Raw genomic sequence first — 18,016 nt, 5'->3', positions numbered from 1 at the left:
AAGCTGAAACCTTATTCAGGACTTTGATGATGTCATAAAAAGCATCAACCAAATAATCTACACCCTCCTTAAACATGTGGGGACAAGAGTCCCCAAGCTCTGAGGGACTAGTCCGCAGTCTGGCAAGGCAGGCTCATGCTACAAAGGAGGCAGCCTCTGCAGCTTTGATACCCAAAGCCACGACTTCGAACTGTCTTTTCAGGACTGCATCCACTCTACAGTTCTGTGCATCCTTCAGCATCATTCCACCTTCACTAGGAAGGGAGGTGTGCTTAGTCACTTGCAACACTGCAGTGTCCACTTTCGGCTGGAGAAACAGTTGTTGGAAGTCCGGAGTCATAGGATGCAGCTGAGACATAACCTTGGCCACCTTAAGAGAACTTTCAGGAGTCTTACACTGGTCAGTGACCAAAAAGGTAAGATATGGGTGAGCAGGGGAAAAATTTGCCTGTGTATTAGTGCCGCACATGTTTAAGCACTACAAGGTGGAGGGCTGCTGGACATCGAGCTTGAGTATAGATAGGATATCAGAAATGGCATGGGAAGCTGAAAGCTAACCTGAAAAGGTGATGCATGGAGGGATTATCACTGTGATCTGCCACTGCTCCTGCCCCCAGGCTACTGGACCCTGAAAGGGATCCCATATCATCCACCGTCGCAGAAGAATCCTGCAATAACAAAGACATAGAAAGGGACTTCCAATCATTCCAGTCCTGCAATGAAGGGTCACGGACACTGGGAGCCAGTATGGTATGAGGCAGGGACGCCTGCTTGTGATAAGGATCCCCCTTAGGCAGAGTAGGCATGTCCGCAGACAGCGCAGTACTTTCCAGGCCTATTAAATAGGCTTTCCATAAAAGGCTGATAAAATCTGAAAAGCCTTGCATCGGGGGGACCTGATGCTCCTTGCTCAACCCCAGACTGGAGAAGAGGGGTAGAATCATTTGCCACCATATGCTTGCGTTTCACCCCATCGCTGCTTGGTTCATCTTAGTAGGATCTCTTCCCCTTGGACCATTTTTTTCCAAGATTTTGGGTGTTCCATGGCCTTGGAGGACTGGCTGGGGGCTGAATCCAAAGCCCTTTCCTTCCTTCCGCGGCACGTGGGACACGGCCACTCCTCAACCGTAAAATCTGCGCAAATGTCACAGGATCTGGACTAGAAAGGTCTGGGACATCCATCAGAGGCAGTTACTTGCAAAAACGAGTGGGTTTGGAAGCAGAAAAAAGGAGTTTAAAGTCAGATCATTAAAATCTAGGATGGGCATTGTAAAAAAAATTGCACCAAAAACGGGCAGTTGGAGATAAATGCAAAAACAAAAATAGAGATTTTAAGGTTTTGGAGGAGGGGGAACTGAGTACAAACTCCAGAAACTTCTAAAACTCCAACCCCCCCCCCTCCCACACACACACACACAGGGAATAATGGGAGTACTCACTATACTGGTGCCTGTTTGCCTGAATCTGCCTGGCTGAAGGGAAAGGATTTCTGTCTCAGAAACTGTTCAGACTTCAACTATTGAAAGAATCCTTCTGGTTTCAGCTGGATGGACCTCAACCACTGACTCCCACCACTGAGATTCCTCACGCAGCGATGGGTGAGAAATTACACAGCCAGCTCCCTGATACCCCTAGGGTTCTTACTCAGGGACTGCACAGCCCGTGCTCAAGCCTCTGACAAAATTAGCAGGTGAGCTGCTCCTAGGGGGACGGACCCCGAGTTCCTGAAGGGACCAAAAGTAGGCTGGGCTCTGCAGGTACTCTGTGAGATTGGCCTGGAAGCAGCAGTGCACCCACGTAGGACTGTGTCCTTTCCTAGATGGAGTATGCCTGAGCAGGGGACCTTTGAGCACTAAAGTCACAAAGAATTTCAAATATCCAATGGGAAAAAAAAACATCCAAAAATAGTAAGGAAAAGCAGAGCAGAGCAAAACACACCTTCTGAGCTCGATTGCACAAGGAACAACTGAAGAGGGTGCTGTGCTCCACTGTTGAAGGGGAGAAGTTCCAAGCTCAAAGTGATATCCTTCTGCAGTTCATGCAGAACTGGAAATGGAAATCAACAGCTACAGTACAAACTCTTATGTATCCACAACAGATCTTCCTTTATAGAAGACTGCTATCAGAAAGTGTTGTGGCAGGGTAAATACTCCACACCAAGGTTTCTTAAGTTCGGAGTACCTCAGTGATATGTAAGACTGTCCCCTCTAATGTTTAATATCTATATGGCATCTCTTTGATTAAGGGCTCCTTTTATGAAGCTGCGTTAGTGGTTTAATGCGCATAATAGCGCACACTAAACTGCCGGCTGCGCTAGCTGCTACCGCCTCCTCTTGCGAAGGCGGTAGTTTTTCGGCTAGCGCAGGGGTTAGCGCATGATAAAAAGTCGCATGCGATAAAGCCGCTAACGCGGCTTTGTAAAAGGAGCCCTAAGACTTTTGGGTAGAATGCATCTCTTAGCAAACTATATTTAATTGTTCCTACTAATAGCTTGGGATCATGTCAAATCTATCTAGAAATAAAATTGTTGCTTCCAGTGTATTACTTCTTGCCTGACAATACACAAGTGAATCCTAATCCAGAAAAGTCAGTTACTCTGTGTGAGTTGTAGACAAATGCTACTTACAGTATACCCAGAGATTGCAAGAATAACCTTATTTCCCAAGGAGGTAATTACTTTGCTAGGGGTTAGGCATCAAGATAAATTAATTCTGGGGCCCCAAATTTCCCAAATTGCTAGTACAATCTTTATAGCTTTATGCCATATTCTTCAGCTACAAATAAAGCTAGAAAAGAAAGATCTCAGAACCATGGTTCATAAAACACCTTGATTATGGTTATACACTATATTAAAGGCTGCCAAAAAATAAATTAAGTTGTTTACATTTACTGCAGAGTGTAGTGGCAAGCTGGTATTGAAGATATGAAAATTTGATCATATTATTATGTTACTAAAGAAGTTACATTGAGTTCCAATAGAATATAGTTGAAAACCACTTGCCTAATATAGTTTTTCTCAAGCTGATACTTGAGTACCCCCTAGCCCACACATGTCAAGCATAAGGCCCACCTGGCCGTTTTATGTGGCCCGTGGTAGTGACTGTCGACCAGCTGGAGGCCTATTGGAGTGTAGCTGGCCTGGGTGAGCAATTGGGAGTGTTCTCACAGAGAGCGGCAACAAACCTCCACCCCGTCGTCACTCACACTCCACAGACAGAAAGTAGATACAAAACATATCTAAACCCCCCTCCCCTCCCCCACCTTCATCACACATCCAAGAACAATCACAAACTGATGTGCCCCTGTGAGCTCACCCCGCCAATAAGCAATGAATAAACAACCCAAAGAAGAATGAATAAAAGAGAAAAGAAAAGAACTGCTACATAACTGTAAACAAACAGGCAGCTATAAAGTCCCAATCCCTCGCCCCCAAGAGAAATCCCCAAGACCCACAGCTCCTTCATCCCCAAAAGCAATGCCAGAGAAGTGCATGACACAGACAAAGTCACATTGTATGTGTAAGTCAGACTACACTATGCATGTCCTGCTGCAAAAGGAGAATATCGCCATCAGCCACAGCAGCCCTCCCAACAGCACTCCAGGAGGACGAAGCTCCCCCAGTAGCCTAAAGAAATGCCAGCCATCAGGCAACCCTCAGGTGTCTGCAGCTCCCTCTGGAAGCAAGGATTGCAGGAAAGTGGCTAAATCTTGCGGTTTATCAAAGGAGAGGTTTTCCCCCGATATGAGTCTCACTTTAGCTGGATATTGCAACACCGCTCGGAGACCCCTCTTGTATAAAGTGGAGCAATAGGAAGCCATCTCCCACCGCTGAGCCGCAACCGTCACAGAGAATTTCTGGAACAGCAACAACGAGTGATTCTCATAGCTTATGTTCTTGGAGCCTGGTATTTGCGCAAAACTAATTCCTTCTCCACATAGTTGAGGAAGCACATGATGACCGGGCGAGGTCTGGTGTAATTTTCCCAGCGCTGTCCAAGCCGATGAGTACTCTCTATAATCACCCTAGGAGCGCCATTCCTCAACGGGAGAACCGATGGCAACCAAGTCTCCAGGAAAGAGCATAAGTCCCACTCCTCCACCGACTCCGGGAGGCCCAAAGCCCATCCAAAACCTACTGGACCCAACTGTATACCATACCAGGCCTCACTTATATGTATGTACAGTGGGATTAGAGTGAGTTTTGAAAGGATCACATAGCTCACAACCAAAAAGTAGTGGGAGAGAACAAAATGCTTCCGTATGGGATCTTTTAACAACAGGGAAATCTCAGTTGAATGACTCAACAATGCAAGTGTTTCGGCCTTCTTCAGGAGTCTACAAACATGTAAACAGACATTACATTTCCATTTAGATTAAACAAACATTACACTGCAATTTAAATTAAACACATTTATAAACAAATAATTAAAAACAATAATTAAATGTATATATAAAGTAATATAAAAAAATATAAGTCTCTAAAAACAAATCCAGTCCGGATATTGGAAAAAAATGTGCATGTAAAATTTCTTATTGCTATCAAGGCTTTAAATGTTCACCATCAAGTAAAAAGTGAATATCCAAAAATAAGAGAAAGTACCAGTTGAATACAAAATTGCTAGGCAGAGATAAACCAATTAGTGTACCAAAAACATATATAAATACCTTTGAAACACACAGGTGAAATAAATGATAATCCTGCATCTTCAATCTGATTGAAATTAATCCAGTAGCTGTTTTAAAAAAATATTTTCTATCACATTGGAAGGAAAAAACGTCAAATTCAGAGGCAAATTTAATATAAAGTAGAAGCAGTCATATAGTACACAAATAAAAACTACCCTCCCTTTTACAAAATCGCACAAGAGGCTTTTATCATCAGCCGGCGCAGTTTTGTAAAAGGGGGGGGGTAAAGTTTATCTAGATGTAAATTAATAACAATTACTAGATGAAAATTTATTAAATCACTAATTAGTGATAAAAGATTGCAAAAAGGTTATATCAAAAGGGAAAAAACACTACATAGTAATACTAACATACGCCCTTAGAAAGCAGAAAGTTAGACAGGTCAAAGCATAATAAAGAAAACATGGCATCAGCCCCAACAAATATTTATATCCCAGCATTTACGTACTCAATGAAAAGTGCATGCTCTTATACCAGGAGATGTATGTAAAATATATGCTATCAGAGAAAATTAGGTGACAAAGAATAATCAGTAAAAAACTAAAGCTGTGGGCATAAAATACATCTAAAAGAATCAGAACCAAGCGGCATGGAATCTCCAGTTAGTCTAGACATGGTGGACTATTACATGACACCACTGCCCCTCATGGGTGCACCCCATTGGCATCCACTGCCACTGCACATGAGCGATGATCACCATATGACTAGCACTAGACAACCCGGTCATGGCAGGAGGCCTCATCTAAACAGTACAACTCTTTCTTGCGCTCCAGACACTCCTCTTGGGGATCCTCTCATCCGCACTCATGTCATCATTCCCTGGCATGGCACATTCCATCACAACCTGCCTACGTGGGATTGATTCAGATTTGTCCCCTCTTCTTCCAGCAGGTACACTAGCTTCTCAGCAGATGACCTTCCCAGCCTTCCCTCAGGCTAAGGATCACCTCCAGAGGGATTGTCTTTCACAAGATTTCTCAACCAGATGGGGAAGACACTGCCAATCACTATGGAGTCTGTGGCCCAGTCTTGAGCAGAGCTCCTAGCTGTCCTGGGATGGCCTTGGGACTATATTAAGGTTCCTCTCCACCTGATGCTTGTTTATTTTTACCATTAGTAGTTCTAGTGAAATGAGAGTTATAGTGTCTCTTGAAGGAGACACTGCTTAATAACTGGGCTTTGCCCCTTGATGTCCCAGTGCTGCCATGTAAGTTGAATGCTCTCTATCGCATTCAATCTTACCTGGGGTTTGACAGACCGCAATTACCACACCAACCTTTGGTTGTCGAATCTGCTCTAAAGCAGGTGTGCAGTACGAGATCCTACGCCAGCAAATCCCTCCAACAAGAGAGGGTAGAACTATGAATAAGTTTAGGTGCAGAGTGTTTCAGGGATCCATGTTGATCAACAGAATCCTGAACTACAACTTTTTCATGACCTTTTACCTGAAGTCACTTGTGCAGAAGCTGCCCTGCTATGATAAATACTTTACACTGGAACATCTGTCCTTAGCAGTTGGTGTCTGACCTGCTGGATACCCAAAGTACTTTGACACATTTGTGGTCACCTCCTGAACTTCTACCGTCTCTATCACAACATGCAAACAGGCTTGGCTCTGGATCTTGACCCCAATGTCTAGTACCAGTTGGCTAACATAACCTGCACAACTGTTTGGTGATTGTGTAGAGGCGGCCTCCCAGAGACTTAAGCGCCATGTCGACTGTGTGCTGACCTTATCCTCCTCCAGATCTTGACAACTACAGCCCTCCAGGAGGTATTCCAATGCCTACAGATGCTCTTCTTATTATTCCAGACAAAGCAGATTTCACCAGCCCTCTGTGTCTACTCACCCAACTCAGCAACACTCCAGGCAGGAGGCCCTTCTGCCTCCTCCACCCAAGCAGCAACAGTCCTTTTGACTATCTTCTAAAGAGAATGGCCCAGCTTCCTCTCTCTCTGCCTCAGACCCTACCCACTGGAGCATGTCTCATCTATTTCCATCAGTACTGGACATGGATTACTTCAGACCGATGGGTTCTTCGGGTGGTGAAGCAGGACTATGCTCTTTGCTTCTGCATGAAACCTCTAGGCCACCCTTCAGGCATGTCTCTTTTCAGCTGCTAGCACTGGACCCGCCTTTGTCAGATTACTGCCCTCCTCTAGCTTGACACAATAGAGGAAGTTCCCCCAAGGGAAAGAGGGAGGGGATTTTATTTCAGGTATTGATCCTCAAAATGACCAGAGGCATCCGTCTTATCCTCGACCTCTGGGCCATCAATAAATACTTAGTGAAAGAGAGGTTTTGCATGGTCTCCCCACTTCCACTATTGGAGAATGACTGGCTATGCTCTCTAGACCTCAAGGAAACCTATCCTCACATCCCTATTCTCCCTGCCCATAGGAGATATCTCCGTTTTCACTTGGACACATGACACTTTCATAAGAAAGTAAGAAGTGACATACTGGGACAGACCGAAGGTCCATCAAGCCCAGTATCCTGTTTCTAACTGTGGCCAAACCAGGTCCCAAGTACCTAGCTAGATCCCAAGTAGTAAAACAGATTTTATGCTGCTTATCCTAGGAATAAGCAGTGGATTTCCCCAAGCCATCTCAAAACAGGTGCTCCTGTTTGGCATGGTTTCAGCCCCCAGAAAATTCATCAAAATGTCTGGTAGTAGTAGCGACAGTCCTTCAAACTTATGGGTTCTAGGTCTTCCCTTATCTAGATGATTGGCTGATTCAGGCTGCCACATCTCACCTTGTTCACCAAGCAACGCAAGCCATAGTTCATCTCCTCAGCAACTAGGGCTCAAGATCAACTACCACAAATCCTATCTGAACCCGACACAAGTCCTGGAGTTTATTGGAGCCCACTTGGATACAACTCAGACTCGGGCTTTCTTTCACCAACAGAGGCTCAACACCCTGATTCGACTCTACCTGGAAGTCTCTTCCAGCCACTTCGACAGATCTTGTCAGATCCTTCGGATTCTCAGCCATATGGCTTCCACAGTGCATGTAGTGCCATTTGTCCACCTATACCTGAAGAAGCCTCAGCAGGCGCTTGCCCAACAATGGTCACTGGCAACTGGGCAGCCCACTTCAATGATCTCCATACCCAGGGCTTGTAGAGCTCCTCTGAAAAAACTCTCCACATCAACCTCCTCAAGCTCCGGGTGATCTGCAGAGCTCTCTGTGCCTTCCAAGAGCACCTTCTTAACCAGGTTGCAGTTATTTTATACAGACAACCAAGTAGCAATTTACTATGTGAACAAGCAGGGAGGTACCAGATCTCATCGCCTTTGCCAGAAAGTGATCTGAATTTGGTCCTGGGAAGTTCTCTGCAATATTTTCCTGAAGGCAGTTTACTTGATGGGAACACAGAATCTCCTTGAGGACAAGTTGGGCTGGTGTGAAAGAGTCGCTCCGACCCCAACACTCCTATTACGTGCCTAAGGCACAAGCCAAAGGTGCGCTTCTTAGCATGCTTCTTTGAGCAGTTCACAAAGCTACTGAAATCCAAACTGAGAACAAGAGCTACATTAACCTCACATTCACCATCCATTGAAGCCCCTAAACACTGCAGCGGCCCAAAAAGCAACAGAGGAGCAGAGAGTCAGGATTGGTGTGGGAAAATTGCTCCGTCCCTGATTCTGTCACTCACAAGTCTTCGACAACCATCCTCCAAGACACCGGGAAGCAAGGAGGACAATGGAGCAGCCTCCCCCCCAAAAAAAAAAAAAAAAAAATAATAAATCTGATGTCACATGCGGCGCCTGCTCAGACACAATTATAGAAATTAATCATACCTACAGGCTATAGAAAGCTAACCTCTGAGCTCCTTCACCAAACCTCACCTGCTTTAGGGCACTAATCTCTGAATGTGAGTTCATTAAAATACATCTACAAAACTCACCCAATCTTCTACAGTGATGAGTTGGTATCTCATAGCAATTTTCTGCCTACTGATCAGCACCAGACAAACCAAAGCCTACTCCAAATCTCCCAAAAGTAGATAAGATAACCCCTCAGATCACATAATCCCATTATGGGGGGGTCACCCTTTCATAAAGTGCGCCAACCACATGCAACAGGTAATCCCAAAGCTGGTTGGACCTCCCAGACACCAAAAACCACACTACAATCACATCACTAAACCAAACCTGGCAACCTAATAAGAATCCCAACCACTTACACTAATGAAGTCGTACTCACTTCAATCCCATGTAGATATAGTAATGTGAGATCAGTGGTCAACAAGACTGAAATTATAAAAGATCTGCTTGATGAATTACAACCCATGGATATAAATGCAAGATGACCCCAGATTACAACTATCCTGCCCAAAAGATTACAAAATTACCCACCTATCAAGAACTGGTTGCAGGGGTGGTGGTCTGGTGATACTACACAAATCTTTTCACATTAAAATTGTGGAATCTATAACGCTCACCTCACTAATACTACTAATTTTAGGAATAAACAACGACTCTGCCCAATACTCTGCATACTATTACATATCTCTCCTGGAAAGTGGCTAGAAGCTGAATCACAGTTCTCAGGTATCTCAAGAACCTTGGTACAATATGACTCCATTTTCATCATAGGAGACTTCAACCTCCACCTACACTCAACCTCAAACTTTCAAACCCTGAAATTCCTAGCAACTAAACTGTCCATTGTAACTTCCTAGGTAACTGACCCAACTTCTTATCGTGTAATCCAACCTTGAACTGAATAGGTAAAGGTGGAATAGAAAATCTGATTAACATAACAAGTTGAGAAGACCTCTGCAGCCACATGTATGATCCCCCCATCTGACCATAGTCCAGCAACTCTTTTCCAAGTGGGGAGTACCAGAGTAGACCTCTTTATCTCCCTCTCCAATCACAAGCTCCCACACTTTTGCTCCAGACTCTATGACCCTAAGCACCTGGAGTCCGATGCCTTTCTCCTCGACTGGAGTCGCCACTTTCTGTATGCCTTCCCTCCTTTCCCTCTGACATGGAGAACTCTGCTCAAGCTTAAAAAGGAATGGGCCATGATGATCCATATAGCATCCCAATTGCCACACCAGCCATGGTTCTCTCTCCTTCTATAGCTTACAATAAGAGAACCTATCACCCTCCTTTGTTCCCAACTCTGCTGACACAGAACAAAGGTTCACTCCTCCATCCCAACCTTTGCTCCCTGGCACTCACAACATGGCTCCTTTCCCTGAGCCACTAGATGCTGAAACACTCTCGACCCCGGTGTCAGCCATCTTGGAAGCTTCTAGGAAGCTCTCCATGCAACGCTCCTATCGCTTTAAGTGGACTTGGTTTGCAACATGGTGCACTACTCATTCACTGTATCCAGGCACCTGTCCTCTGCTCTCAGTACTGGACTATCTCCTGCACCTGTCTGACTCTGGCTTTCAGACCTCTTCAATCAGAGTCCACCTCAGCACGATCAGTGCCTACCATCTCCTGTTGGGGGAGGGGGCAAACCTTTGTCCAAACACCCGTTGGTATCCAGATCCATAAAAGGCCGCTGATCAAGTCTATTTGTCCCTTGGGACAAAACTAGAGAATGACATGGTGACAGATTTTGTCACTATCCCTGTCCCCGTGGATAACCATGGGAAACCACCGCCCTGTCATGCTTTAAGGAGAGAAGGAAGAATCAGAGTATGAATGGGCACAAACACTGACCCTTAAGCCTTGCATTGAAGAATACTAGTGACTGTAGAAGGACTGAGGTTGAGATAGACACTAAAGAATGACACAGGATGATTTCCCGCAGGGACGGGGATGGTAACAACTTCTGTTACCGTGTCATTCTTTACTTGGGACATTAATGTGGTGCTCACAGCTCTAATAAATCTCCTTTTGAGCCACTTTCATTTTTATCACTCAAGCACCTGACCTGGAAAGTGACTTTCTTATTGCCCTTACATCTGCATATCAGGTCAATGAACTTCAAGCTCTCGTGTCCTCCCTACACATTGTTTTTCCATGACAAGGTAGCCCTTCACACTCATCCTGGATTTCTTACAAAGGTGATATCGGATTTTCAATTCAACCAGTCCATTGTGTTCCCTGTCTTCTTCCTGAAGCTCGCTACCAGTGGTGTAGTAAGAAGGGGTGGACCACCCCAGGTTCCGGTACCTCTCCTCTTCCCTCCCCCCTGTATGTATTTAAATGTTCACTGGTGCAAGCACCATTATCCACTTGCTGCTTGCGTCAGCCTCAGCTCCCTTCTGTCATTTCCTGATCGCAGGACCAGGACGTGACATCAGAAGGGAGCTGAAGACAGCGTGAGCAGCAAGTAGAAAGTGTGAGTAGCAGGCTGGAAAAGTTGCTCACGTTGCAAAGATTTAAAGAGGTGGGGGTGGGGAAGGGAGGGTGTGAGTGTGGCATGGGGGGGTGGCACTCCCCCCCAAAAAAAACAGCGCCTGGGACAGTCCGCTCCCCTTCTTACTATGCCACTGAGTGCAGCATCTTCTACTTAAAATATATATCCTGAAGAAAAAGGATCATAAAAAAAAATCTAAGAGATACTATCAGTGAAGGTTTATTACCAAATAAAGAGTTTTGACATACAGGAACTGAAAAATTAGATGAAATAAGTTAAGACTATAAGGGTCTTTAGTAATCAGATTAGTACAGGAGGTACCCAGTGGCAGAGACAAGGCAGACCCAGAAGTTATCCAAGCAAGGAAGATCCTCTACAGCAGGGAAGTCCAACCTTTTGGCTTCCCTGGGCCGCACTGGCCAAAATTTTTTTTTCGGGGGCCACACAAGCTGCAGCAAGACAGAAGAGGGAGCCAGCAAGATGGTAAACACCCAGGGGCAGCAGAGGAAAACACTGCATCGCTCTTGACCGGGGCCGCACAAAATACTTTATGGGGCCGCAGGTTGGACACCCCTGCTCTACAGTCTACTACACCAGGGGTAGGCAATTCTAGTCCTCGAGAGCCGGAGCCAGGTCAGGTTTTCAGGATATCCACAATAAATATGCATGAAATAGATTTGCATCTCAAGGAGGCAGTGCATGCAAATCTATCTCATACATATTCATTGTGGATATCCTGAAAACCTGGCTTGGCTCCCGGCTCTCAAGCACCGGAATTGCCTACCCCTGTACTACACCAACAGCCTAATTGAAACCTTCTTTAATAACCACAAAAGTAGGCAGAGAACCAATACAGATTACTTTTTTTCTTCCCACATCCACTTTCCCCAATACCGAAAATGAAAGTAAAAGAATAGGGGGTAAAACAACGACTATTGCCAGGCAAGTTGAAGCCCACATAGCTAGCTGGGGGAATTTAGGACTCCCGGTTCCTCCCCAACTCCGCCCCTTGTACCACCCAGACCTGCCCACTTCCAAACATGGTCAATCGGAACCAATAGTCAGCGGCACTGCCTGGTTAAGTTCTGCTGAATACTGGCCGTTAGACGGCCACAAGTGATTTATGCAGGCAGGTGCTGAACATCGACTGGTTAGTGTCCAGCTTCGAACTGTTCACATAGGGACAGTGGCGTGGCGAGAGTGGGAGGCGTCCCCGCCCACTTTTCCGCCACTCCCTTCCCCTGTACCTCTTTAACTTCGCCGACACCGGCCTTGGTGTTCCCTTGATGTCACTTCCTGCTCCCGGTCCCGCGACCAGGAAGTGACTTCAGAGGGAGAGCCAGAGTCGGCGTGCTCAACCCCTCTCACCTCCCCCTGAATACAGTAATGAGAGCTTTAACCTGTTTAATTAATAACAGCTAATAATAGAAGCATGAGAACTGTTACTTAACAAAATGCTATAGGCAAAAAAAACCTCCTCTGACTAACTGGCATTTTTATTTTTTTTAAACAAAAGCTAAGCTTGAAATACAGACTACACAGGTTAAAAAATATCTGCCCTAAAGCAGGGGTTCACTACTAAATATAGTAAAAGTAAATGAAATGGGAGGAAATCCTCAGAACTGTTTATAGAAATGTAATTGCCTGCCTACTGAAGCACCCATCAGCAACCGCAATGTAGGAGCAGATAGAAGGAAGTTTAATTTACAGAACACCATATACACACACTTCACTTTTTCGCAGACCCCGCTAAAAGAAACATCCCAACCCAGTAAGAAATGGAAAATGCTAATTCATGCAGAGCATAGGGGTTCTCTCACCTCACCCTTAAAAACCATCAAGTGGTTGTTCACACAGCTGCACAATCTGGGACATTGCCTAAGAAGTAACTCCTCCTACTTTGAACGAAGAATAGAGAAAATAAAAAGTGGAGTTCAAATGTGGAAACAAAAGCATCTTCATAGTCGAAATGAGTCTAGGCTGAGTGGAGGGGAAAGAAAGTAAGCTGCGATGAGCGCCCCTTATTTTTTTTTTTTTTTAGACCAACTGCCAAGATGAAAAACAACTGAACTGCCTCGAGGAAAAAAAGGAACGCAGCTCCCAACAGCAAACTGTTAAGCTACCCTTGCGGGAAAGCAGCTAAAATGGCACCATTGCCGCCGCATTTCATTAATCAGGTGCTCAACTTTGAGAAACTATGAAAAAACTTCACTCGCAAGTGAAATGCAACTTACTGCGCTCCTAAAAGAAGCTACCAAGACTTTTCTTAGCACAGAGCTACACGGCATATAATAGGAAAGAATAAGACATTGTGGATATCCATTTCCTGTTTTTAGTTGGAGTTCCTTTCTTCTGACAGTGTTTAGTTTGTAAATCGCTCTGCTAGGCAAATGAAGAGGTATAGCAAGTCGGAAATAAATAAAATACTTGCTGCTTTAACTGAAGAGAATTGTTTAGCTGCAGAGTAAGAAAGTGGCCACAAAATGGGGAAGAAGGGAGGGAAGGTTTTCAGACAGTTGTGAGTTTTCCCCTGTGGCTCAAAGGATTTCTAGAGATGTGCTCCCTATGCTGAATTGAGACTCAACTTTTAAATTGGTCCAGGGTTCTGCCTCAGACAACCTCTTGCATATGACAGAGAGCAGTGTTTCTCAACATGTGCGCGCACCCTTAGAGGTATGCGAGCCGCTTGTTGGGGTACGTGGCACTGCGTGGATCTCCTGCCCCCCTTTGGCCGCTGCTGAGGATCCTATGCCCTCCTTATTGCGTGCCTGCCCCTCCTCCACCGAAGTCACTGCCACTGCCGGGGATCCCATGCCCTCCTTCCTGCCTGCTTCTCTCCACCAAAGCCAACCCAGAAGGCTTCTGTCTGATGTAAGAACTGATGTTGGAGGAAAGCCTTCTGGGTCAGCAGGGGTGCACAGTTACCTCCTTCTAGGTGGACTGTTCCTTCCTGCCTTCAGCGGCACTTGTTGCAAGGACGCGGTAGTAGCTTTTTCATGCTGCAAGTGGCTGACCTGGAAACCTCTACAATGTCAGAGCGGACGTTAGAAGAAAGGCTTGTGGTTCAGCCACATGCAGTGTGTTAACCACTGCCTGTGCATCCCTGCAACAAGTGCTGCTCAAGATAGAAGGAGCAGTCCAGCTGGACCGCCCTGAAGGAAGCGAGTGTGGTCCTAGAGCGAGGGTGTCAAAGTCCCTCTTCGAGGGCCGCAATCCAGTTGGGTTTTCAGGATTTCCCCAATTAATATGATTGAGATCTATTTGCATGTACTGCTTTCATTGTATGCTACTAGATCTCATGCGTATTCATTGGGGAAATCCTGAAAACCCGACTGGATTGCGGCCCTCGAGGAGGGACTTTGACACCCCTGTCCTAGAGTGAGCAAGTAAGGGAGAGGGGACATGATCTGGGACAAAGGGAGAAGCGGGGGAAGAAAGCGTTGGGACATGGGAGGGGAACAATTTTGGGACAGAGGCTTGAAGGCAGGGGAGAGACACGAACTTGGGACACAGAAGGAAGGGAGGGGGCACGAACATGGGACAAGGGAGGGAGGAGGCACTAACTTGAGACATAGGAGGGAGGGAGGGAATAGAAAGGGAGAATTGTTGGCATGAGTGTGTGAGTGAGAGGGAAAGATGATGCACATGGGAAAAGGAAGAAAGGAAAATTGGGCACAGAGAGAGAGAGAGGAGTGAGGTAGAGATGCATGGGCATAAAAGGAAGAAATGTTGGATATGGTGGTGGAGAGGGAACAGAGGGATAGATTGAAGGGGATGCAGATGGGAAGAATGTTGGACATAGTGATGGAGGCAGAGATGTGGCATGGTGCTGGGGAGGGGTGATAGAAGGAGAAATGGGCATGGGGCTGGTAGGCAGTGGTGAAAAATGCTGCACATGATCCGGATGAGAGAGGGAGAAATGTTAGGTGTGGCAGTAGAGGGGATGGGAGAGAAGCATCCTGGATTTCTCTCTCTATCTTGCCTGGAATGCGCTCCTGAGAGAGGTGGTGGAGAAGAAAATGGTGACGGAGTTCAAAGAACACAAAGGATCTAGAATCAGAAAATAATATTAAATACTGAACTAAGGCCAGTACTGGGCAGACTTGCACGGTCTATATATGGCCGTTTGGGGGACGATGGGCTGAAGAGGGCTTCAATGGCTGGAAGGGTGTAGATGAGCTGGAGTAGGTTTTGACGGAGATTTCGGCAGTTGGAACCCAAGCACAGTACCAGGTAGAGCTTTGGATTCTTGCCCAGAAATAGCTAAGAAGAAAAATATTAAATTGAATCAGGTTGGGCAGACTAGATGGACCATTCGGGTCGTTATCTGCCATCATCTACTATGGTATTATGTTTTTTCCACTCCCTTTGTAGCAAGGGAGGGAATGAGAAGGACAGTGAGAGAGAAAGGGAGACGTTGCCAATAGGAGTGGAGGAGAGAGGAAGAAAAGCTGGACTCATGGAGAGTCAGAGAGAGATGGTTGGGTGAAGGGAATGAGGTTCGGAGGAGAGGAAGTGTGCAGGAAGCAGAAAGAAAGACATTCGATGCATAGTCAGAAGGAAGTGCAACCAGAGACTCATGAAATCACCAGACAACAAAGGCAGGGACAATGATTTTATTTTCAATTTAGTGATCGAAATTTGTCAGTTTTGAGAATTATATCTGCTGTCTATATTTTGCACTATATTTGTCTATTTTTCTATAGCTGTTAATGTGGTGACATCTGTCTTGACCTCTTTGGGAACCCCCCAAATATAAATGATAATTAACATTTTCTCTACGTACAGTGTGTTTTGTGATGGGTTTTTTTTTTAATTTTGTGGTTATCATTATAATAATAATAATAATAACAGCTTATATACCGCAATACCGTGAAGTTCTATGCGGTTTACAAAGATTAAGCAAAGGTACAAATTGATTGACTTTAAGAGGGGAGGAAGAAAGAGGGTTAATAGGACAGGAAATCCATTTTTGAGGAGAGAGTGATCAATAGAACAAGTTAATCGCTATAGAGGGGAGAGAGAAGAGAGGATCAGTTGTCTAGATCAGTGTTTTTCAACCTTTTTTGGGCAAAGGCACACTTGTTTCATGAAAAAAATCACGAGGCACACCACCATTAGAAAATGTTAAAAAATTTAACTCTCTGCCTATATTGACTATATATAAAGTAATTCTCTTGAATAGGAATCAAATAAACACAAAGAAAGTATTTTATAATTACTTTATTATGAAATAAAAATTATAAAATACTTTATTCAGTGCGAAACCTGGGCCTGTTTGGCTGAACACAAAGCTGATATTCTGGCTGGAATGGAAGAAAGACACACACGTACCTCTTCGTCAACAGCTCTCAGTCTCTCTCTGTATTTGGTTTTTATAGCATACAAAAATAGACAAATATACCCTCCATCCTTTTTATTAAACCACAATAGCAGTTTTTAGCGCAGGGAGCTGCGCTGAATGCCCAGCACTGCTCTTGACGCTCATAGGCTCCCTGCGCTAAAAACCACTATTGCGGTTTAGTAAAAGGTGACCATATTGTAAAATATAGACAGCAGATATAAATTCAGAACTGTGCATAGTAAGTGAAGGGAAGTTTTCATCTCTGGGAATTTACCCAGTTAACTATTAAGTTATTTGGGCAAATTCCTTTGAAAACTGTGGTAATACTGCCTCCACTTTGCTAAATTTAAAATAAAATCATTTTTCCTACCTTGTCTGGTGATTTCTGGTTGCACTTTCTTCTTCTGACTGTGCATCCAATCTTTCTTCCCTTCTATCAGCCTGTATGCTTTCTCTCCTCCACACCTCATTCCCTCCCCCAACTTTTTCTTCCTCTCTCCCTGACCTTTCTTTCTTTTTTTCTGTTTCTCTTCTTTCCTTCTGTTTCCCTGCCTGCCCCCTTTCTTTCTTTCTCCCTGCCGTTCCCCAAGCCACTGCCACTGCCGCTGCCATCGGGGAACAGGACCCACCAATGGATAACAGGCCCCAAAGCCGACGCATGCTCTCCCTGACGTCAATTCTGCAATCGGAGAGAAAGTTCCGCCCAGCCAGGCTGGTGATTTCTGGTTGCACTTTCTTCTTCTGACTGTGCATCCAATCTTTCTTCCCTTCTATCAGCCTGTATGCTTTCTCTCCTCCACACCTCATTCCCTCCCCCAACTTTTTCTTCCTCTCTCCCTGACCTTTCTTTCTTTTTTTCTGTTTCTCTTCTTTCCTTCTGTTTCCCTGCCTGCCCCCTTTCTTTCTTTCTCCCAGCCTCCTGTCCAGCAGTAACTCTCTTCCCTTCCTCCCCTCCCAGCAGCATCTCTCCGTCTCCCTCTCCAGTAGCAGCTGTCCTTTTTTTTCCTGGCCCAGCAGCTTCCCAGATTCCTTTCCCTCCTCCCCTCCCAGATGCATCTCTCCTTCTCCTTCTCCCTCTCCAGTAGCAGCTGTCCCTTTTTTCCCCTGCCCAGCAGCTTCCCAGACTGATAGTGGTTTTCTCCCCTCCCAGCAGCTCTTCTTACTTCCCAGCGCAGCGATTCACGAAGGCAGCCTCGGGTCCTTTGTTGGGTCGCGCCGCCTCTGAGGAAAGAGGAAGTTGCATCATCAGAGGCAGCCGCGACTCAGCAAAAGCCCCGAGGCTGCCTTCGTGAATCGCTGCGCTGGGAAGTAAAGGAGAGCTGCAGAGAGGGGAGAAAGCCACTGTCGGAGGCTCCCCAAGATCTCTCCGGCCCAGCGCACGCTTCCGATGCTGATCTTGCCGGTCCTGCGCGGACCGGCAGGAAGTTCAAATGAGTCAATCTTGCCGGTCCTGCGCGGACCGGCAAAAATTTCCTGCGGACCGGCGGTTGAAGAACTGTGGATTAGATCGCCAAGACAAAGTGAGTCCTGGGTGATCGACTCACTTTGCCTTGGCGAGCTACTGGCGCCCCTGCCTCGGGCCCCCTGTAAGCTCCGGGCCCGGCGGCCCTGCGGCACACCAGGCAACATCTCGCGGCACACTAGTGTGCC

General features: G+C 45.7%; 1 protein-coding gene across 17 annotated transcripts in view; it reads right to left on the bottom strand.

The window, feature by feature from the left end:
* ZBTB20 (zinc finger and BTB domain containing 20) overlaps positions 1-18,016 on the bottom strand; it is a 1,614,058-nt gene that overhangs the window by 122,954 nt on the left and 1,473,088 nt on the right. Inside the window, exon 1 of one of the 17 annotated variants that reach the window (XM_033940848.1) lies at positions 12,848-12,996. The exons of 14 other annotated variants lie outside the window; for them this stretch is intronic. In XM_033940848.1, the coding sequence (XP_033796739.1) occupies positions 12,848-12,860 (13 nt within the window). In that variant the 5' untranslated portion in view covers positions 12,861-12,996. Of the gene's footprint in view, positions 1-4,665; positions 4,685-12,269; positions 12,296-12,847; positions 12,997-18,016 lie in introns of those variants that run through there. 2 more of the 17 variants (XM_033940850.1, XM_033940851.1) reach the window with 2 other exon arrangements.

Source organism: Geotrypetes seraphini, chromosome 4 (assembly GCF_902459505.1).
Source record: "Geotrypetes seraphini chromosome 4, aGeoSer1.1, whole genome shotgun sequence".
Lineage (NCBI taxonomy): Eukaryota > Metazoa > Chordata > Amphibia > Gymnophiona > Dermophiidae > Geotrypetes > Geotrypetes seraphini.
Note: the sequence above shows the minus strand (reverse complement) of the source record. Positions and strands in the feature narration are given on the sequence as shown.